Raw genomic sequence first — 23,398 nt, 5'->3', positions numbered from 1 at the left:
CTTTTCTAATTGCTGTAGGCGACTCATCTTCCTCAAGGACTTTCAGAATTCTCAGAAGAAAAAAATATGGGGTGAGTCTCTGCCACCCACAAAAGATTAGACCTTGAGAATGATAAAGGTCTATTAGTATACATCATTAATATTGAATTGCTTTTACCAATATTATGATATTGATAGAATGATATTGATAAAAGCAATATTCAAATAAATAGTATTTCAGCTGCCCATTTATTGGGTGCCTCATAGGTGCCAGGCATTTTGTATTCATTATCTACAACCCTTGCATGGGAGATATTATAATGCTGTTTCTCCTGAAGACATATGGAAACTGGAAACAGAGAGGTCACAACAGTTTTCCAAAGTTACATAGCTAGTAGGTAGCAGACTTGGGATTCCAATTCAGATGCCTATGATAGGTCATGCTCTTTCCTCTGCTACATTTTCCACCCTTAGAATATGAAAAAAGGATACAAAGAGATAAAATATGTAAGATTATCCTTCAGTTTCACCATCTATTTTAAGAATAGTATTGAAGCCTCACAAAAGCTGGTTCTCATGTATCCGTCTGAGAGTACTTGGCCTTATGACTTGAATTCATTCATTGTCTTTTTATTTCACATTTTAGTGACCCCGATGTCTAAATCTTAATCTTTGATCCTTGCAAGGGAAAATAGCCAAGTCAAGCCTGTTTAATAATATTGGTTGAGGAAGTCACATGCTTATGGTCAATCTTTGGGTTATGTAATTATATTACCTTAATGTTGGCAGTTTAGGTATAAGGCAGAGAGATCCGATCACATGTGTGATTAGCTAATTTAAGATCCCTGCCAGCTACAATCTTCATGGTATGATCTTCAAAGTTAGCTACTTTGACCACAACAATGACTTTACCACAGCAATTAACAAAATGGCAGACTCTTTCCTGAGGTGACATGAACAGTTTTATAACAGAGTCAAGGAACAAAAGAAAAGCAGGCACATAGAATTTGATTCATTTCAAAAACTAGTATTGTATTCAGAGCCAAGGGGACAGAATTGTAGCATCAATTAAAATCTTGTTTGAGGCCAGGCATGGTGGGTCACGCCTGTAATGTCAGCACTTTGGGAGGCCGAGGCGGGAGGATCACCTGAGGTCAGGAGTTCAAGACCAACCTGACCAACATGATGAAACCCTATCTCTACTAAAAACACAAAATTAGCCAGGCATGGTGGTACGTGCCTATAATCCCAGCTAAGAGCTACTCAGGAGGCTGAGGCAGGAGAATTACTTGAACCCAGGAGGCAGAGGTTGCAGTGAGCTCAGATTGTGCCATTGTACTCCGGCCTGGGAAACAAGAGTGAAATTTCGTTTCAAAAAAAAAACCTTGTTTGAAAAAAATAAAAGTTCATTTTTATCTCTGAAATATATTAGGGGTTTCATAAAGTTATAGGTGTATTTTTAAAAAACAAAACTCATATACATTAAACTGACAAATTTACCTCTCATGATGCAGCTAAACACAATTGCCTATGGTGAGATACACTCTTATAAGAGGTATGATAGAACTGACTCATAGCAAACTTTGTGCCTGGTACACTAATTTATGCAGGGTTCATATTTTGCTCCCTCTCAGCATGTTGTAACTGTGGCAAAGCCATTCTCAGGAGTTATTACCCCAACATAATCATACCCCTGTGGATTAGGAGCAGTTAAATGGGTTCTGCTATCAGAGACACATATGTGCCACAGCAGCTGTCCTCCCTAAGCCACCATGGGTGATTAAGACTCACTGATGGGGCTGCCTCTGAATAGGCTTGAGTGAGGTGAATACACTTTAGCTGAGAGAAATTCAGGTAAGGGGCTGAGAAAATCAGATTTTGAATAGTTTTTTCGTAACATCAGGTCTCCTTTTAAGTGCTGGGGTCGTGGATTTAATTCAACCTGACCACATAGCCTTCAGAAGCCTGGCTCAATACCTGAGTGTGAGATTATGGGTGATATTAAATAAGATGAATGCACTGAGCTGATGTCAGAGAATGTCTTTTACTGGATTTTCATAATGACTGGCTGCAGATGGACTGAGGGAAAGCCATGTCAAGAGCATTTCTGTAAGAAGAAAGAAATCTTCCCTCTTATTCTCTTTCAAGAAAATGAATAGCTGAGCACCAAGGGGCCAAATACTTTTTTTTAAAAAAACACATCCTTTTATGTAGAGAAGGACAAGTTGAGACGAAAAACAGGACCTCTGAAACTGCCTTAATAGCTTTAATCTAGGAAGAAATTGCTGTGCCATTGTGACATCATTATCAGAGGCTGCCTTAGTTCTGAGAGCTTCACAGATGGCCTTTTCTGCATTTTACATCTGGCCAGATGAAGGCAAAAAGGGTTGATGAAACCAAAACTATTAGATCAGTGGTCCAGAACTCTGGCTGCACTTTAGAATCATCTGGGGAGTCCTTAAAACTACTGATGCTGAGGCTCCATCCCAGACCAATTGAATCAGGCTCTCTGGGGGCAGGACCTGAGCACTGGAATGTTTTAAAAGTTCCTCAGGGGACGACTCTAATGTGCAGCCAAGGCTGAGAATGACTGAGGTGGATGGTGGCCAAGACAGGTGAAGCCAAGTGCTAGAAGCCCATACTGTTAGGGAAGGGGGAAACCACGAAGAGGAAGGCAGGGGGAAGGAGGAGTATTTAGCATTTCTTCCACACAGTTGGGCAGTTTTCTGATGAAAAGTTAAGCTGGGATCTTTGGCTTCCACTTTCATGAAGGGTCTTATGCCTTGTCCACAGCCACCTGGCCTCAGGGCAATGAGTAATCTGATGAATTTGCGGTAAGAAACTGAGCATACTTAGCTGTCAGCCCTAGTGGCTTCCCCTGTTTCTAAATCTGCCCACTAGTTACGGGAGCCTGCTCACCAACCGGTTGGATTAAAGGAGTCAGCTCTGTCCTTGACAGGGAGGCCTTCAGCTGTCTGGCCCTGTCTGTGACTGCGTGGGTGAGGCTGCCTAATTTGGGGAACTTGACGGAAGATCTAAGCTATGTTCTCTAATAGTTTTATCAGAAATAAAGGTAACTTTTGACCTCCATCTGCCTGTCTCCTGTGGAAGGGCTGTGCTCCTTCCAAATAGACTTTCAGGAGTTCTCCCTAGAGGTGTGTTATCAGTCCAAAGATCATTTTAGACCAGCCATTACAGAGGATGTCCAAGAAATTGCACAAGGGAAATAAAAACAAGAATGAGAGCAATATATCAGACAGTGAGGAAAGTATGTAACTGGTTTCAAATAAGTAATTAACCATAAATCCAAAGTTCCAGCATTATTTATAGCAATAGTCACCCACCTGGTCAGGAAAAGAGGTAAAAGACTGAGCTACAGGATACAAAGTTTGCCTGAATTCCATGTACTCCAAGGACTACCGTGGAGTATTCCTTGGTCCCAATGGAGAGACATGTACTCTGATCACCCATGGGCCAAATCCCTCTCACCCACCCTCAATGATTCCTCCTGGGATTTTCACCACATTGAGTTCTTACATTCTCCACTCTTCTCAGAGGAAACACAGTTCTGCTCTTCTCTCGATGTTAAAAAATATTTAGGCAATTACTTAAAATTGACAGAGCTCTTCCGCATAAATGATCTCACTTATGTTTCTTGTAAGCTCTGTGATTTATTTCTTTTATCGTCTACGCTGATGGTTAAGGAAACTGAGACATAGAGACCAACATAGTAAATGGCAAAACCAGATTAATCTCAGACTTTCCTAACTCCAAAAGCCACGCTCTGCCCACCCGCCATGCTGCTGCTCCGTTAATGCCTGGCTGTTTGTCTCTCTTCCCACCAGCACCTCCACCCATTGTGCTTTGGTGGTACATAGTATTCCAACTGCCCGAGGTTCCTGAATGCCATTAAATATAGACTTATGTTAAATTTACTAGGATTTTTAAGATTTGTAGAATAAGAGATGTGACTGTTAGACTGGAATCAGTAATAGATAAATGGATAACAAAGTTTCAGAAGAAAATATAATAGAAAACCCCAGCAGACGGAAGTAAAACAAATGTTAAGGCAACTGAAATGAAAACCATACATTTAGAAACATCAAATAAAACACAGATTAATGGCAGACAATAAAGGAACATAATTAGCAGTTAGTAAAAACACTTTTTATCTTATTACTCTCCAGTAACCTTTTTTTTTTTTATTATTGAGACAGAGTCTCACTTTATCATCCAGGCTGGAGTGCAGTGGTGCGAGCTCTGCTCACTGCAAATTCTGCCTCCTGGGCTCAAGCAATTCATCTGCCTCAGCTGCCCGGGTAGCTAGGACTACAGGCGTCCATCACTGTGACTAGCTAATGTTTGTATTTTTAGTAGAGATGAGGTTTCACCATGTTGGGCCAGGCTGGTCTTGAACTCCTGACCTCAGGTGATCCACCCGCCCCGGCCTCCCAAAGTGCTAAGATTACAGGCACAAGCCACCACACCTGGCTGTGACCTATTGAAAATAACATTACTTGACATGTGAGACAAATTATTTGTAAGTTAAAGAGTATATGTGCCTTCAATGCTTCCAACCCTCCCTCCCCTAAAAAGATCATTGAGAGCCCATAATGTGCCTAAACCTTCTGGTAGCCTCTCAGAATGTGAAAGGAATTAAAGGATTCTTGTTCAACAACCCAGAATCTAGCAGAAGCGTTTTGAAATGACCAGCCACTTGGGAGAGCTGTACTAGCCTATCATCCAGGATGGGCTTGGTTATGTTTTAACAAGCAAGTTTAAACTTGATAGGTTTGAAACAACAAAGACACGTTTCTTACTTGTGATTCATATTTCTTGGAGATTGGCTGGAGCTTCATTCCAGGATACGGCCACCATCTGGAATGTTGACAGCTACTGTAACAGAGAAAGAGTTGTGGAGGCTCTCACACTGGCAATTAAATTCTCTGACCTGGAACTGACACATGCCACCTTCACTTACATTTTATTGGCCAAGGCTTGTTACACAGCCACATCTAACTTCAGAGAGGTCAAGCTGAGCAAAATCTACCATGAGCTATAGACGGTTGGGCAGCCCTCATTATCATCACAATTATTGTATTTGCTATGAAAGCTCCAGGAGGGAGAGATACTCTCTGTGAGGAATAGGCACAGGAAATTCAGAGGAAAGTTCTTAAAGATGACGTAAATTTCACTAGATGGCATTGAAGAAACATTCCAAGTAAATGAACAGCATAGGCAAATGTGCAAAGAGCCTACTGTGGCCCTAGTAAAGATGATGCGTCAGAGTGTGGAGGAGGGAAAAAGTAAGGCTGGAGCGGAAGGCAGGAACCAGAACGTGGCAGACCCTGTTCATTGTCAGGCAGTTAAGTTTATCTTGCAGACGACATGGAGCCATTTAAGAAAGGCAAGCAGCTATGTGACAGGACAGAAGATGGATTGGAAGAAAATCAGAAGAGAAGTGGGGACCTGTCAGAAGCCTCCTCCAATATTTGAGGGTCTAAATCAAATCATTGGCAGAGAAATAGAAAGGAAGGGAAGTATTTCCAAAATATTCAAAACAGAAACCAACAGAACTTGATGACAGAAGATGAGCCCAGGTTACTGCTGGATGGACAGTTGTTAGGTTCTCTGAGATAAGAAATACAGAAGGAAAAAGTTGAGAGGGAGTATGAAATGATTTTTGGTCATGTTTAATTTGGTCACTTGTGGAACATCAACCAGAGATGTCCATCAGTTATACCAATTTACAGGTTTTGAGAGAGGCCTGGGGCAGAGGTAGAGAAGTGGGATGCAGCAGATTAGAGGCCATAGTTGGAACCATAACTGAAGGTGGTATTTCCCAGGGAGGGGAGTTGAACAAGAAGGTAGACAAAGGTGTGCCCTAGAAAACATTAATATGAATGGGCAGAGAGGGGAGACTTGCCAAGGAGATGGAGGGGAGAGTCAGTGAGGTGAAACCTTAGGAAAACAGACCTTCACCAAGGAAAACCATCAACATGCCTAAATGCCACAGAGATGTCAAATGAGAGACACACTGAAGATGGTCCTTTGAATGTTACAGCCAGAACACCACAGGGGACTTTTTCCAAAGCAGTCTTGATGAAGTAGTGGGGGAGGGAGGTCCCTGAAAGAGCTAAGGAGGGACTGGGAGATGAGGATGCCAAGATAAAGATTGCAGGTATAAAAGGGACAAACTGAGGCCAGGAGCTAGCCAGAGGATTTCTAAGACCAGGCTGTGGGTGGTGTGGGGTGGGGTGTGTGTACAATGGGAAGACTTTGAGTATAATTCTCTACTAAGAAAATGGAGCAGTAGGGAGGAAAAGGCTGAAGAAAAATGGGGGGTAAATAGTGAAGTGGAAAGCTCCCTGCAAAAATGAGAAAGGATGAGTCTCAGAGCTCAGGGAGAAAGCCCAGCCTTGGAGAAGAGAAAACTTTTCTTCCCCTAAGAATAACGGGAAGGTTGGGCATGCACCATGGAGAAGGTGTAGACGGGTGGCAATAGGGTTCTGTTGAGCTGAAGGCACTCTGTGATAGCCTCACCTTTCTCTGTGAAATGAGAGAGTTTAGTTCACAAGATATTTTTGAGCACTTTGTAAGCCGGGTTCACAGACTAAAAGAAATGGAGGTGGAGTATGATAGATGCTTAAGAGTAGGGGAGGTTTGGAATAACTGACAAGAGAAGAGAAGTCTAGAAAAGGCATTGCAGATTGGGGACCCATAGATTAGAGGCTCAGGGGTCTCCCCATTTGAGCAGGAGAGTAAGGGCGGGGAGGCAAGGATCACAGCCCCAAAATAGAGCGCCCCACCAAATGACTGCAGAAGGGCAGCTTTCCCACGAGAGCATCCCCATCACACTCATGACTTGGAGTGTTTTCACTCCAAGTCATTAACTTGCGTCTTACCCGGCTCTGTTTCATAATAGCAGACTCCAGTAAAATGAGGGTATGACAGCTTCTGTCTGCACGCCAGGGCATGCAGCATGGATTTCCTGTTTTGTTTTCTCTCTCCTGTGACTTAGATGCCTTCTGTTCTGCTACTAGGAAAGAGAACCCAGTGACTAGTTTTATCTAGCTCTCTGTTTCTGACGAGGTATCTTGTCAGAAATCTCTGCTTTCCAGACTTCGTGGAGAGGAATCAAGCTTTGAATCAGTGTTGAAAAAGTAGAGCTTAATATATGTATTACAAAATGCTACTCATGTTCTTGAGGTTACCTTGTATCTATACCAAGACTGGCATTCTGTTAGAAAGCACAATTACCCAAGTAATTCCTTTCCTGGAAATTCACCCAGAAAGGTTATTCCCACTTATCCCCCATCTCCAAAATACAAAAGAAAAAGGTATGTGCTTAGAGATGTTCCTGGAAGCATGAGCTGTAATACTGAAACGATACAAGATGACCTAACAGATTGCAGGGCATCCGTTTGGCAGAAAACTCATGCAGTTATCTAAATGATAGTTATGAAGACAGTATGTATAACACAGAAAATGCTTATATTCTGAGTGAAAAGAACAGAAGGTGATCTCAAAACTGCATTGTGATAATAGTAATACAGGAAATGTAAGATGAACAAAGATTTCAAAGGAACAAAAAGAAAAATTTTGTTTTTATATTGGTAAGAGTAGGGTGAAATTCCAATTTTACTTTTATTTTTACAATGTTGTTCATAAAAAAAGAAATAGTTATCCATAGACAGTTGGGCTTTGGGACAAACTAACAGAAACAGGGTAAGAAGAAAATCCATCTTCCTTCAATCCTCCTTCTCTGCTAACAAAAAAGGGCTTTGTCATGCTCAGGTGTGTAATCAATTCTTTTTCCAAATCTGGAAATTTAAACCTACTATTAAACAGGAGTCAGTTTCCATGTAACATGCTGACAATCCCCCAAGTATGTTGGATTAATTCCTTTTTTTAATAAGGCAATTTGAAATTCCATTTCGATTGCCAACCTGGGTCCTTCGACTTCTAAAAACAAAGTAAAATGAAACAAAAACACACTGTCCTGTCATCGCCTCTTACTACTACTATTTTATCTCCATTGCAAGGAATTCCTCCCAAAACTCTTTCCACTCAGCTTTGTTTTCAGTTGGGTTTATTAAGGCATAATTTATATACAGTAAAATTCATCCTTCTTAGATTTAGAGGTCTATGAATTTTGACTAATGCATACTGACCTATAACGACCACCAAAACCAAGATATAGAACACGTCCAACACTCTCCAGTTCCCCCTGTCCCGTTTTTGTCCATCTCCTCCCCTACCCCTAACCCCTTGGCAACCACTGATCTGTTTTCTGTCCTTATTTTGCTTCTTCCAGAATGTCATATATAAGGAATCATGCAGCATGCAGCCTCTTGAGTCTGATTTCTTTGAGTTAGCATACTGTATTTCAGATCTACCTGTGTTATTGTGAGTAACAGTATCTTTTTATTGCTAACTAGCATTTTATCACATGGATGGGCCACAGCTTGTTTATCCATTTGCCTGTCAATGGATATTGTTTCTAGTTTTTTTGGCAAATATGAATAAACATTTGCATATGGATTTCTGTGTGGACACGTTTTCAACTTTCTTAGGTAAATACCTAGCAATGGGATTCCTGGGTTACATGTTAAGTCTATGTTCATCTTTCTAAGTTCTGAAACAATTGGATATCTATACACAAAAATACAAAATTAACCTTGACTCAAACTTGTACCATATACAAAAAATAACCTGAAGTAGATCACAGATGTAAATGTAAATCTAGAACTAAAAACTTCAAGAAGAAAAACATAGAAAATATTTGTGACCTTGCATTCGGCAAAGACTTCTTAGATTTCACATTTGAAACACTATACATAAAAAATCTTGATAAATTGGAGTTCATAAAAATAAGAACTATCCTTCAAAAGACACCGATAAGAGAATGAAAATACAAGCCACAGATGGAGAAAATATTTGTGAATTTCTTATCTGATAAAGCGTTTGTATCTAGCATGCATAAAGACTTTTCAAAACTCAGTAATAAACAATTCAGTAAGAAATGCACAAAAGATATGAACACATCATCAAAAATGACCTATGGAAGGCAAATAAGCTCACAAAAAGATGCTCAACTTCATTGGACACTTGGGAAATGCAAATTAAAACAACGCAGAGGTAAACTACATATCTTTTAAATGGCTACCACTTAAAAACCTGCCAAATGCCAGCCAGAATGTGAAACAACTATCACTCTCATACATTGCTGGCAGGAAGGTGAACAGTACAGCCACTTTGGAAAACACTTTGCAGTTTCTTATAGAGTTACAAATATGGAGCTGGGAATAGAGGATGGGTTTGACTGCAAAGGGGCAAAATTTCCTGGTGGGGGTAGGGGGAGTTTTTAGAATGGGGGAATTGTTCTTTATCTTGATTACTGTGGGGGTTACACAACTGCATGCATTTGTCAAAACTCACAGAGCGATACACTAAAAAGGGATATTTTTATGCTCTGCTAATTTTACTTTAATCTTAAAAATAGGAAGGAAAAAAATAAAATCAATGCCAGTGTGTGACTTTGGGCAAGTTACTTAACTTCTCTGTGTCTTGGTTGTTTGAAATCTATACATTGAGGATAAAATAATACCTTCCCCATATTGTTAGAATTAAATGTGCTAATTTGTGTTATATATATAAAGCACTTGGCCGGGCGCAGTGACTCACGCCTGTAATCCCAGCACTGTGGGAGGCTGAGGCAGGTGGATCACTTGAAGCCAGGAGTTCAAGACCAGCCTGGTTAACATGGTAAAATCCAGTCTCTTCTAAAAATACAAAAATTAGCTGGGTGTGGTGATACATGCTTGTAATCCCAGCTACTCAAGAGGCTGAGGTGGGAAGATCACTTGAACCCCAGAGGTGGAGGCTGCAGTGGGCTCCACTCACTTCCTGGGTGACAGAGCACAACTCCATCTCAAAGAAAAAAATAAGTACTTGAAACATAGCAATGTTTTATAATTATTGGCTGTTTTCTTATTGTTATTACTTGCATATTGCTCTTTGAAGAAGTTTGGTGATAATGAAGAGAAAACAAGGGAAATTAGGGGTCTGGGTTGGTTTAAGGATGAGGAGACCCAGACACATTGACTCATAGAGTGAAGAAATCAGAGATAAAAGAATGAAAGAGAGGGACGATAATTTTGAATGCACAGAAAGTTAAGTTACTAATGTGGCATTGGCTGTGTGTTTTAATAAATAACTCCCTTTCAGTTGTCAATAGCTAATCAAGTACTTTCTGAAGACCAGAAGTGACTTGCTGGATCAATGACAACTCCTTCACAGATCAAAATGTTCAAATCCTTTCTCTGTGTTGTAATCCTAAATCTAAAAGAACAGAAAGACCAAGCAAGTCGACCTCCTAGAGATACAATATCCAACATCACTGAAGTGAAACTTCTCAGTATTTATTTAAATGGACTGCTCTCAGCTTCAACCAAGGAAAAGTCACATTACTGTTGGTCAGAAAACAGAAGGTTGTTACCAGAGTTCTGGCTGGTCATTACAGACTCAGGGATTTTTGATTAAAAAGGAAGAAGAAGAAGAAACCTGATAAAGTGTAAATTTAGCATGCAAGGATTAGTGTCCTGCTGGGTGATGTTCTCACAAGAGTGAGAAATTCAGAGATTTTGTAAGAATTAAACTGCTCCATATGATAATTTATTTTAGCTTCTGGCTTTTCCAAGAGGTAAATCAGTGCAACTTCTTTCTGCGTTTGTTTCAATTTGGCAACAACCCTCAATTTTCAGACAGGCTTAACCTAGCCACCCTATCACCCTATCAGAGATGATGAAGTAGCCATCTTTTTAACAGGTGGGGAGATGAATGGAATCAGAGTTGTTGTTGTTTTTTTTAGTAACCACTAGTAAAAACCAAGTCAATAGCTGACTGAGTATAAGGGGGGCTCCAGAAGGCAGGTTATTGTAGTACAGATGAACCTTGACTTATGATGATGTTACTTCCCGATAAACCCATCATAAGCTGAAATATCGTTAAGTTGAAAATACACTGAATCGCCCAACGCGGTGGGTCCTGCCTGTAATCCCAGCACTTTGGGAGGCCAAAGCAGGGGATCATGAGGTCAGGAGATCAAGACCAGCCTGGCCAACATGGTGAAACCCTGTCTCTACTAAAAATACAAAAATTAGCAGGGTGTGGTGTTGGGTGCCTGTAATCCCAGCTACTCAGGAGGCTAAGGTAGGAGAGAATCACTTGAACCCAGGAAGCAGAGGTTGCAGTGAGCCAAGATCACACTTCAGCCTGGACAACAGAATGAGACTCCATCTCAAAAAAAGAAAGCCTCATCAGCAGCTGCAAGAAGCCCAGGAATGAAAAAAAAAAAAAAAAATAACGTGTGAGCAAAAAAAAAAAAAAAAAAAAAAAACACCTAATCAATTGAACATCATGGCTTAGCTTAGCCTACGTTAAATGTGCTCAGGACACACATTGCCTACAGCTGAGCCAAATCACCTGGCAACACGGGACACTGTAAAGTACCAGTTGTTGACCCTCACGATGCTGTGACTGACTGGGAGCTGTGCTTGGTGCAGCATTGAGAGTTTCTTATTGGATATCACTAGCCTGGGAAAGGATCAAAATTCAAAATTCCAAGTGCGGTTTCTACTGAATGCTTATAACTTTCAGATTATGATAATGTTGAAATGTCGATCCTTCCTATAAAACCAGGTACACTGGCAGAAGTATTAAGACTCTTATGCTGCTGGAAGACGGGGCAGCACGGACAAGTTCAAGTACTGACAACAGGAGGTCAACATCTGCTACCTTCAACATCCACATTGCCACTACCACCGTCTTCCAAACAGAGCTGATGATACAGTTTGGATGTCACCCCTGCCCAAATCTCACGTTGAATTGTAATCTTCAGTGTTGAAAGCCGTGCTTGGTGGGAGGTGAAAGGACCATGGGGGCAGAGTTCTCATGAATAGTATAGCACTGTCCCCCTTTAATACTGTATAGTGAGTGAGTTCTCATGAAATCTGGTTGTTTAAAGTATGTGGCACCTCCCCTCTCTCTCTTTCTCCTGCTCTGGCCATGTGAAGTGTTGGCTCCCACTTTGCCTTCCACCATAACTGTTAAGTTCCCAGAGGCCTCCCTAGAAACTGATGCTGTCGTGCTTCCTGTACAGTCTGCAGAACTGTAAGCCAATTAAACCTCATCTCTTTATAAATTATCCAGTCTCAGGCTGGGTGCAGTAGCTCATGCCTGTAATCTTAGCACTGTGGGAGGCTGAGGTAGGCAGATCATTTGAGGTCAGGAGTTCGAGACCAGCCTGGCCAACATGGTGAAACACTGTCTCTACTAAATATATAAAAATTAGCCAGGCATAGTGGTGGGTGCCTGTAATCCCAGGTACTCAGGGGGCTGAGGCAGAAGAATCACTTGAACCTGGGAGGCAGAGGTTGCAGTGAGCTGAGATGGAGCCACTGCACTCCAGCCTGGGCAATGGAGTGAGACCCTGCCTCAAAAAAAAAATTGTATGCAGTCTCAGGTATTTCTTTACAGTAATGAGAGAATGGACTAATACAGCTGAGCAATTGTATCTTTTTTAAAAAAAAGTTTTAAGTTTGGGGGTACCTGTGAAAGTTTGTTACGTAGGTAAACTCTTGTCATGAGGGTTTGTTGTACAGATTCTTTCCGCTCTTCTCCTTCCTCCAACCCTCCACCCTCAAGAAGACCCCAGTGTCTGTTGTTTCTTTCTTTGTGTTTGTAAGTTCTCACTTATAAGTGAGAATATGCAGTATTTGGTTTTCTGTTCCTGTGTTAGTTTGCTAAGGATATAGCCTCCAGCTCCATCCATCTTCTCATAAAATACATGATCTCATTCATTTTTATGGCTGCATAGTATTTCATGGTATATATATGCGCCAACTTTTCTTTATCCAATCTGTCATTGATGGGCATTTAGGCTGATTCCATGTCTTCACTATTGTGAATAGTGCTGCAATGAACATTTGCATGCATGTAGAATGATTTCTATTCTTCTGGGTAGGTACCTAGTAATAGGATTGCTGGGTCAAATGGTCATTCTGCTTTTAGCTCTTTGCAGAATCAAAATATTGCTTTCTACAGTGGTTGAATTAATTTACACTCCCACCAGCAGTGTGTAAGTGTTCCCTTTTCTCTGCAACCTTGCCAGCATCTGCTATTTTTTGACTTTAATAATAGTCATTCTAACTGGTGAGGTGGTATTTCATTACGGTTTTGATTTGCATTTCTCTAATGATCAGTGATGTTGAGCTTTTTTTCATATGTTTGTTGGCCACATGTCTTCTTTTCAAAAGTGTCTGCTCACATTCTTTGCCCACTTTTTAATGGGGTTGTTTTTCTCTTATAAATTTAAGTTCCTCATAGATGCTGGGTATTAGACCTTTGTCAGATGCATAGTTTGCAAATATTTTCTCCAATTTTTTAAGTTGTCTGTTTACTCTGTTGAGAGTTTCTTTTTACCATGCAGAAGCTCTTAATTTTAATTAGATCCCATTTGTCAATTTTTGCTTTTGTTCCAATTGCTTTTGATGTCTTTGTCATGAAATCTTTGCCAGGTTCTATGTCCGGAATGGTATTGCCTAGGTTGTCTTCCAGGGTTTTTATAGTTTTGGGTTTTACATTTAAATCTTTAATCCATCTTGAGTTGATTCCTGTGTACAGTGTAGGGAATTGGTCCAGTTTCAATCTTCTGCATATGGCTAGCCAGTTGTCCCAGCACTATTTATTCAGTAGGGAGTATTTCCCCCATTGCTTGTTTTTGTCAGCTTTGTTGAGGATCAGCTGATTGTAGGAACAGAGCCTTATTTCTGGGCTCTCTATTCTATTTGATTGGTCTATGGGCCTGTTTTAGTACCAGTACCATTCTGTTTTGTTTACTGTGGTCCTATAGTATATTTCAAAGTTGGGTAACCTGATGCTTCCAGCTTTGTTCTTTTTGCTTAGAATTATCTTGGCCCTTTGGGTTCTTTTTGGTTCCAAGTTTAAAATAGTTTTTTTTCCTAGTTATGTGAAGAATGTCATTGGTAGTTTGATAGGAGTAACACTGAATCTATACATTGCTCTGAGCAGTATGGCCATTTTAATGATACTGATTCTTCCTATCCATGAGCATGGGATGTTTCTCCACTTGTTTGGGTCTTCTCTGATTTCTTCAAGCAGTGTTTTGTAATTCTCATTGTAGAGATTGTTCACCTCTTTTTTTAGCTGTATTCCTAGGTATTGTATTCTGTGGTATTTGTGAATGGAGCTGTCTTTCTGATTTGGCTCTCAGCTTGGCTGTTGTTGGTGTATAGGAATGCTAGTGATTTTGTGTATCCTGAGAATTTGCTGACATTGTTTATTAGCTGAAGGAGCTTTTGGGCTGAGACTATATGGTTTTTAGATACAGAATTATGTTCTCTGCAAACAGATATAGTTTGGCTTCCTCTCTTCCTACTTGGATGCTTTTCTTTCTCTTGCCTGATTTCCCTGGCCAGGACTTCCAATACCATGTTGAATAGGTATGGTGAGAGAGGGCATTCTTGTCTTGTGCCAGTTTTCAAGGGGAATTCTTCCAGCTTTTGCCCATTCAGCATGATGTTGGTGGTTTGCCATATATGGCTATTTTGAGGTATGTTCCTTCAATACCTATTGACAGTTTTTAACATAAAGCAGTGTCAAATTTTATCAAAAGCCTTTTCTGCATCTATTGAGATAGTCATGTGGGTTTTGTCTTTAGTTCTGTTTATGATTTGCTTATGTTGAACCAACGTTGCATCCCAGGGATGAAGCCTACTTGACTCTGGTGGTTTCGCTTTTTGAGTTGCCACAGGATTCAGTTTGCAAGTATTTTGTTGAGGATTTTTGCATGATGTTCATCATGGATATTGGCCTGAAGTTTGTTTTTTTATTGTCACTGCCAGGTTTTGGTATCAAGATGATGCTGGCCTCCTAAAATGAGTTGCGGAGGAGTCCCTCCATCTCAATTTTTTTGAATAGGTTCTATAGGAACGGTACCAGGCCTTCTTTATACATCTGGTAGAATTTGGCTGTGAAGTCATTAGGTCCTGGGATTTTTTTCATTGGAGAGTATTTATTACTAATTCCCTAAATAGATCAATAATGATCTTAGAAGTGGAATCAGTTTTTTCCTGGTCCAGTCTTGGGAAGGTGTATGTATCCAGAAATTTATTTAGCTTTTCTAGGTTTTTCTAGTTTGTGTGCATAGAGGTGCTTGTAGTAGTTTCTGATGCTTATTTTTATTTGCATGGGGTCAGTGGTAACATTCTCTTCATCATTTCTAATTGTGTTTATTTGCATTTTCTCTCTTTTCTTCTTTATTAGGCTAGCTAGTGGCCCATATTATTAATTTTTTCAAAAAGCAGCTCTGAGATTTGCTGATCTTTTGAATGGTTTCTCGTGTCTCAATCCTTCAGTTCAGCTCTGATTTTGGTTATTTCTTGTCTTATGCTAGCTTTGGGGTTGACTTGTTTTTGCTTCTCTAATTCTTTCAGTTGTGATGTTAGGTTGTTAATTTGAGATCTAACTTTTTGATGTGGACATTCAGTGCTATAAATTTACCTCTTAACACTGCTTTAGCTGTGAAACAGAAATTCTGGTATGTTGTATCTTTCTTCTCATTAGTTTCAAAAAACTTCTTGATTTCTGCATTAATTTCATTATTTATCCAAAGTCATTCAGGAACATGTTATTTAATTTCCATGTAATTCCATGGTTTTGAACAATTTTCTTAGTCTTGACTTCTATTTTTATTACACTGTGGTATGAGGGTGTCTTTGATATGATTTTGGTTCTTTTGCATTTGCTGAGGATTGTTTTATGTCCAGTTATGTGGCTGATTTTAGAGTATGTGCCATGTGGTGATGAGAAGAATGTATATTCTGTTGGTTTTGGGTGTAGAATTCTGTAGAGGTCTATCAGATCCATTTGGTCCAATGTTGAGTTCAGATCCTGAATATCTTTGCTAATTTTCTGCCTCAATGATCTAATACTGTCAGTGAAGTGCTGAAGTCTCCCACTACTATTGTGTGGAAGAATCTGGGTTCTTCTGTGTTGGCTGCATACATATTTAGGATAGTTAGATCTTCTTGCTGAATTGAACGCTTTACCATTATGTAATGCCCTTCTTTGTCTTTTTTTAACTTTGTTGGTTTGAAATCCTTTTTGTCCGAAATTAGGATTGCAACCCGTGCTTTTTTCTGTTTTATGTTTGCTTGGTAGATTTTCCTCCAACCCTTTATTTTGGGCCTATGGGTGGGTGTCTTTATATGTCTTATCTTTATCTATCCGTCCAGCCAGCCATTCATCTATATCATTTCTTACCAATAATGACTTTTAAAAGTGCAACCACAACATCATTAACATAACCAAAAAATCAATAATAAAATATCATCTAATACCCAGTCCATGTCCAATTTTCCCTATCTCAAAATTGTCTTTTTGTAAACAGTTTGTTCAAATCACAAACCAGATTCAGAAACAAAAGCCATACATTACATTTTATTAATACCTCTCTTACATTTCTTTTAATCTATAACACTTACAGGAATTTTTATGTTTTCATTTATCCTTCCAATTATTTTTTTAAAAGTATTTGTTGAATAGAAAATTCTTGCAGAAAAGTAAAAAAAAAAAAATTTAAGTATAGTACAAAAAGGTACATAGTGACTGTTCCTCAGTCTCCCTTCCCAGAAGCAGTGCTGCCACTTTTGTAGAAATAGTCTCTGCCTAGACACACATGCCAGTCCCCAAGGCTGCTGACAACAAGGTGGTTAAGTATGAGAACATGAATTCAAATTCCTATTATGCCACTTACTAAATATAAATCTTGGGGATGGTACCTGGCCTCTGTGCCTCGGTTTTTGAAAATAGTACTTATCTTATAGGGCTGTTGAGAGAATTAAGTCATATAATTGCTTACATTATTATTAATATTTGTTATTATACACATTCTCTTTTGGCTTTTTTTCACAAATAGCAGAATGATGCACATCCGTCTTCATTTATTTGGCTCATTTTTTCATCTCACATCACATTTTGATGAATAATTCCATACATGCTTCATTCTTTGTAATCATTGACTAATATTTCATTGTATGAATATGCTCCTGCTAAACATGTAAGTTATTTTCAACCTATTCTTATTATCAAACAATGCTACAATGAATATGCTTGTAATACTTTATTGGATTCATGTGCAAAAATATTAATAGGATAAAACCCTCAAAGTTAAACTGCTGAGCTAAAGGATGTGTGCATTTTAATGCTTTATAGATATTGCCCAGTTGCGTCAACAGAGGTTATACCAATTTACACTCCCAAGCGTCCCCATTTCCCTATACTCTAGCTAACACAGGATATTGCTAAATGTTTTCGTCTTTGTAAACACGACGTGTTGAAAATGGTATCTCACAGTTTTAATGTGCATTTCTCTGATTATGATAAGATAAAGGAAATGTAGTGCCACTAAACCTCAGTAGTCAAATGACCTGGCCATGACTCCTGAGTGAGGACACTGGCAAACACCATTAGGATCCAAACACCTCTGTATTTATGAAGAGGATACTCCCTATTGGATAGCACTAAGCTTATCTCATGTATGTACATGTGTAGTTAGTTAGTTACATCCAGCAGCGGTGAAGGGCTTATTCTGAACCAAACAAACTTTCTCTCTTACCCACTTCCAGCATCTGGTTGGGAGTAGCACGTTATGGTCATGAGGCATGCATTTGTACAGATGACCACTTACTCCTCCTTGAAACACTTTTTTTTTCCATTTGCTCCTCTGCTGTCTCACTCATGGGTCTGCTCCTAAGTCACAAATTACTCATTTCCCAGTCTTCTTGGCTGTCTTTCCCCCTCATCTGCGCTTGTATACATGCGGGAGCCCAGGGCTTCTCTCTCGAACTGCAGCTTCTCCCTGGGTGATGTCTATTCCAATGGGTTTCAAGACTAAGGCTAGGACTAGGGAGAGGCCATTGAGGCACCTAGCACATGAAGTGTAAGGAAACATTCTTTACTGGGCCCATGCATGTGCAGAACTGGCCCTGGAGAATGACTGCTGCCGTGCCTTTTCCGCCCTAGGCACCTTGTTTGCTTCACCCTAGTCCCAGTCCTTTTAAACAGCCCAGTCTTCTCCCTGGACCTCCAGAAACATAAATTCTATTTGACATTTCTACTTGGAGGTTTTAAGATAACTCAAATGTAAAATATCTAAGACAGAACTCTTGCATCACTTCCCATCCTGGTGCCTGAGCCTGTTTCTTCTACTAGTCTATCTCAGTTAACCGCATCACCATTTATTCAGCTGCTCAGGATGAAAATTTTAGAGTAATCCTTGATTCCTTTTTTTTTTTTTTAAACAAGTCCTATCTTCCATCTCCAAATTGTATCCCAAATCTGACAACCTCTCCCACTGTAGGCCAGCCCCCATCTCTCACTTGTGTAAATAACCTCCCTTAGATTTCTGGATATTTGTCCTTCCCCACCCCCTTGTGATCACTACTCAGCATCCAGAATGATCTTGTAATATCATGAAGGAGGCTGTGTCACTCTCCTACTTAAAGCTCTCCAGTGGCTTCCTAATACATTTAGAATAAAAAGCCAAGTCCTCACCATGGTCAATAGGCCAGGTCCAGTGGGTGCAGCAATCTGAATCCAGCACAATCCCACTTCTGCCTCCCCACCATTCACCAGGCTCCACTGCACTGGCTTATTCCTGCCTCAGCTGTGCTCCTTTTCCCTGAAAAGTTCTTCTAGATCTTCATGGGTGATTTCCCTCTCAACATTCAGGTATGAACTCATGCCACTTTCCTGACCACCCCCATCCACTCAGAGATCACCCAAAATCCCATTACCTACTTTATTACTCCATCGTGTGTAACACTATCTGAAACTATCTTATTGTTGATGCGGGATATTTCTTGACCCCTTCACAGACTCGCACAGGAGTGCCCCATGTACTCAGCCTGCCCCAACTCAACCCCTTGCAGGAGGGAGCACACGCATGAACGAGTGCAGGAGCCGGCTAGCTGCTTTAGTGCTGGAGCAAACTCCATGCAGGCCCTGCAGTGGCATCCAGGTGGGGGCGCCTGCAACCCCAGGGCCTCAGAGGGTGTGTCACAATGCTCTCTTAGCTCTGCCACCGGGCGGACAGCAATGCGTTATCAGCTCAGTGGGCCCTTTGCTTCATCACGTGGGCTGGCTGCCCTCTGCCAGTGAGGGCAAAGGGCCAGTGTGACAGTCTTTTTGAGTACCCGCACTTTGTGCATCCTGAATCGTCTCTCTAATGTCCAGCCACCATCTCTGAAGTCAAGTCGCCTCTCTCTGATGTACAGCCACTTCTCATGTCTACTGGTTACGTCTGGGGTGTTTATAGGCACAGGATGGGGGTGGGGGTGGAGCGGGTCATAGGTAATTTTGGGAAAGGCAACATTCTATTGGTAAAAAGACATTATTCAAAAAAAACCAATTGGGAAAGAGCAGGCACATAGGGATAGAGTTCTCACTTTGGGCAGTGGGTTTCAGGCTTTTCAGCTCAAAAGTGAGGTTTTGCCAGGGACCTGCCCCTGTCTGCCTAGAATTCCTACGCCTCTGTCACTGTTACCACTGGATAACAGTTCTACAAAGTTCAGGGCCTTAAAACAAAAATTTACTAATTCAGCTGGACAGTTCTTGACAGGGCCTCTCCTAACTGTTGCAGTTACATAGCAGCTGGGTTGGACATCCAGGACAGCTTCTTCCCTCTTGTGTCTGGTGCCTCAGTGCCCCTCCAGGCAGGCTTTCTCTCCAGCAGAGTAGCCTGGACTTCTTGGCAACTCAAGCTTCCAAGAGAGAAAAAAAGCAGAGACTGCTGGTTCTCTTATCAAACACAGTGGAACTAGCACAGTGTACTTCTGCTGCCATATTCAGGAGGTCGAAGCAGTCCAAGGCTAGTCCAAGTTCAAGGACACTGGTGGAAAAATTCTACCTCTTAAATGGGAAGTGACACGTCTGAAAGGGGGAAAAGCATTGATTGTGTCCATCTTTGGAAATAAGCTATTGTGTGGTCTAGTGGTCTGTCTTCTCCCTTTAGGTTATAAGCTCTATGAGACAACAGGAACCTTGTTCATCTTGTTTCATGGCTCTACTTCCAGCACCTAGAATCCCTGGCACATAGTAGGTGCTCAGTAAATAAATTAAGCACTTATAACATGTTTGGGGAACTAAAATGAACAGAATTAAACTTCTCCAGACTGGTTCTGCCAGATTTGCTGATGCCAAGCATGCTGATGCCTCATCAGACAAGAGAAACCCTAAAATGTATGGTTTCACTTTCTCTACAAACAAGAAAAACTTGCCCTGAACACAAAGTCTAGAAATAGATTTGGCGTGTTTTCGATATGGAAATATTTCTCATAGTACCAGAAATTATTTCCCCATAGCTTTGTGCTACATTAAAATATTGAAGTTGACAAAAATATCTCCATTCTTTAATCTTGGTGTGGACTAGAAACAATTTTTTTGGTAACAAAGTAAATATGAAAACTTCCTGATGTTTGAACTTCCCAGATATCTCCACACTTAAAATATCATTGCAAGTTAAGATAGATTTTTTAAAAATGACTGCTGAGAAAGGTCATCAAAAGCTTGATCATTAAAATGTATAGGTTTGGGTTATAAAGCCAGCACTTAATTATTTAAATCATTACATATGACCAAGTACAGAAAATAAATTAACTCAAATCTCCTCTTTGCCAATTTTTACGGGTGAACTCTGTAAGATGATCCTATCTTTAAACCTTTTTGTAAACCCCTTATAAGTTAGTAAGTGAGAATGTATTCATCAGAAGGATTTTAGTGATGTTTGAAATTTAAAAAGGAGAGAGATTTAATTTTTAAAATTATACTTGCAGACTACTGCTAATGAAATTTCTTCTGACCCTAGTTTTGTCTTATCTTCAGTCTTTCCAGATTTGCTCAAAGTGATCCCAGTGAGCATCCACGTCAATGTCATTCTCTTCTCTGCCATCTTTATTGTGTTAACCATGGTGGGGGCAGCCTTCTTCATGTACAATGCTTTTGGAAAACCCTTTGAAACTCTGCATGGTCCCCTAGGGTTGTATCTGTTGAGCTTCATTTCAGGTAAGTACAAAATTCTACCTCTGAAGACAAATGTACTTTTCAATATGTCAAAAAGATGGTCTACCTAAATATAAAGTTATAGTCTTAATACATATACATGGATGCACACTGTAGTCTTATATGTGATAACAAAAAGTGTGAAAATACCACAGTTCAACAGTAGGGAATTCAATAGATACTTTATGGAAGTCTATGAAGTATGACGCTGACATTAAATTATATTTTTGAAGGTGTAATCAAGAGGATAAATGCTGTGTCAAAAAGTGGAAAAAGCAGAGGTAAACTTATATAAACATTATAAACCTAATTTGATATTTATAAAATATAGAGGATATATAAAATACATATGTACATATATGTATATAGAGGCTATATATGTATATATGAGATAGAGAGAGAGAGAGAGAGAGAATAGACTACAGTCTATTGGTTGTGGTTGTCTCTGACCATGACACTATGGGTGACTTTTGTGTCTGCTCATGCTTATCAGTATTTCTAAGTGTACAATAATGTGGCATTATTTATACATAATAAAAATAAATAAATGCCATCAAAAAAGAGTAAAGGGCCAGTGTTCCACCCACATATGAGCAGCCATATTCAAGCCTGTAGGTACTTTGTGTATGCTAGGTATATCTGGACAAGGATAAACTCTAAAGCCGGAAAATAGTTCATCAATAAACATGTGCTACTCAATAGCCAAGGCTGATGGAAAAGAATGCAAAATCCAATCAGTGCCAAAGGGTGCTTACTTTCGGCAAGTGGGAGAAGGAAAAAGAGAAGAAAATGAAAAATGTGTATATAATTCATATGCAGCTGTTCTATAGGCGATCTCTGATCTTACCCCATTCTACATTTGCAAAAAGATTCAACACTCTGTCAGTTTCCTAGGAGGCAAGTGATTTTACTGATGGTTTCATGGAGAGATACAGAAAGATAACAACTCACACCAGCAATCAATGTGATGAAAATCTCTATTTAACTCTTTCTTTTTCTCCTGAAGTTGCCCTTTGGCTGCCAGCCACCAGGTACCAGGCTCAAGGTACTTTCTTGCACTTGACATTGCTCCCTTCTCCCGTACAATTCAACCCCAGCCACAGACGTATATAGATCTCTCTATATAAAACAAAGCCCTGTAGTTAGCAGGTCACTCGCATTGCAGCCTCTCTCTGTTCACTGTTACTTGCGCATGCTGCTTAGGGTTTCACCCCATCCACATCCTGTTAATCACATTTTTCACCCAACCAAAGTAGATCTCTCACCAGTGGAGATTCTGCTAATATATTCTTGGTATTTGTCACAAGTATATAATACAGTTTTAAACTGTGCAGATGATTACCCTATAAGGGCAGAGTCTAAGGCTTTCCCATCTTTCTATCTCTGGCAAAAGCATTCAGCATGAAGCTCTGTACGCAGTGGACAATTCAATATGTATTTGCAGATTTGAAATAGCAAGCCCAGAAAGGAGATATTAACTTGGTCACCTAGACAGAAGAGGTTTTAGCAATCAGAATTCATATGAGATGGAATTGGCAGAACAGGTGCTTTGAAGCAGTAGGACATGAGCCAGTGAGGAGTGAGATGGAATATCATACACGAAGACCAAAGGCTTTGCAACCAGGGCAGAAGAGCAAGAGCACAGGCTCAAGGTGTGGGCAGACAGAATGAGAAAAGGATTCAGTCACATGTGAAGGTCCGGATGAGAAGAGAGAGTTGGATTACTTCTGCTCACCAAACATACAACACCAAACTGGTGGATCCTGGCGGTGTGCTGTTTTAGTGATGACCATCACACATGATTTTAACAGAAGGAATAGAATGTAAAGCAGTGGTTCTCAAGCCAGAGTCTCCAGATGAACAGCATCCTCATCATCTGGAAACTTGATAGAACAGCAAAGTCTCAGGCCCTACCCCAGACCTACTGAATCAGAAACTTGGGGGTCTGGGGGAGGATGGCCATCTGTATTTTAACAAGCCCTTCAGGAGATTCTGAGGCTGGCTCAAGTTTGAGCTACAGGGAATTGATTCAACAGGTGGTGGCAGACTAACTAACAAAAAGGAGGCCCTGAGGTAACTCAGAGATGGTAATGTCAGAAAGCAGCTACCACCCTAGGGCTTGGTCGATCCAACAAAAGAGTTTGGCATTGCCAACCGGGCATGGTGGCTCACACCTGTAATCTCAACACTTTGGCAGGCCAAGGCAGGCGGATCACAAAGTCAGGAGTTCGAGACCAGCCTGACCAACATAGTGAAACCCCATCTCTACTAAAAA

General features: G+C 40.4%; 1 protein-coding gene across 2 annotated transcripts in view; it reads left to right on the top strand.

Moving 5' to 3' along the window:
* Positions 1–23,398, top strand: part of CLRN1 (clarin 1) — a 43,165-nt gene that overhangs the window by 5,399 nt on the left and 14,368 nt on the right. Inside the window, exons 1-2 of one of the 2 annotated variants that reach the window (XM_037736427.1) lie at positions 18,679–19,084; positions 20,947–21,126. In XM_037736427.1, coding sequence (XP_037592355.1) covers positions 18,961–19,084; positions 20,947–21,126 — 304 coding nt within the window. In that variant the 5' untranslated portion in view covers positions 18,679–18,960. Of the gene's footprint in view, positions 1–18,678; positions 19,085–20,946; positions 21,127–23,398 lie in introns of those variants that run through there. The other variant, XM_017522837.2, reaches the window with a different exon arrangement.

The sequence above is a fragment of the Cebus imitator genome, unplaced genomic scaffold (assembly GCF_001604975.1).
Source record: "Cebus imitator isolate Cc_AM_T3 unplaced genomic scaffold, Cebus_imitator-1.0 Scaffold25, whole genome shotgun sequence".
NCBI lineage: Eukaryota > Metazoa > Chordata > Mammalia > Primates > Cebidae > Cebus > Cebus imitator.
Note: the sequence above shows the minus strand (reverse complement) of the source record. Positions and strands in the feature narration are given on the sequence as shown.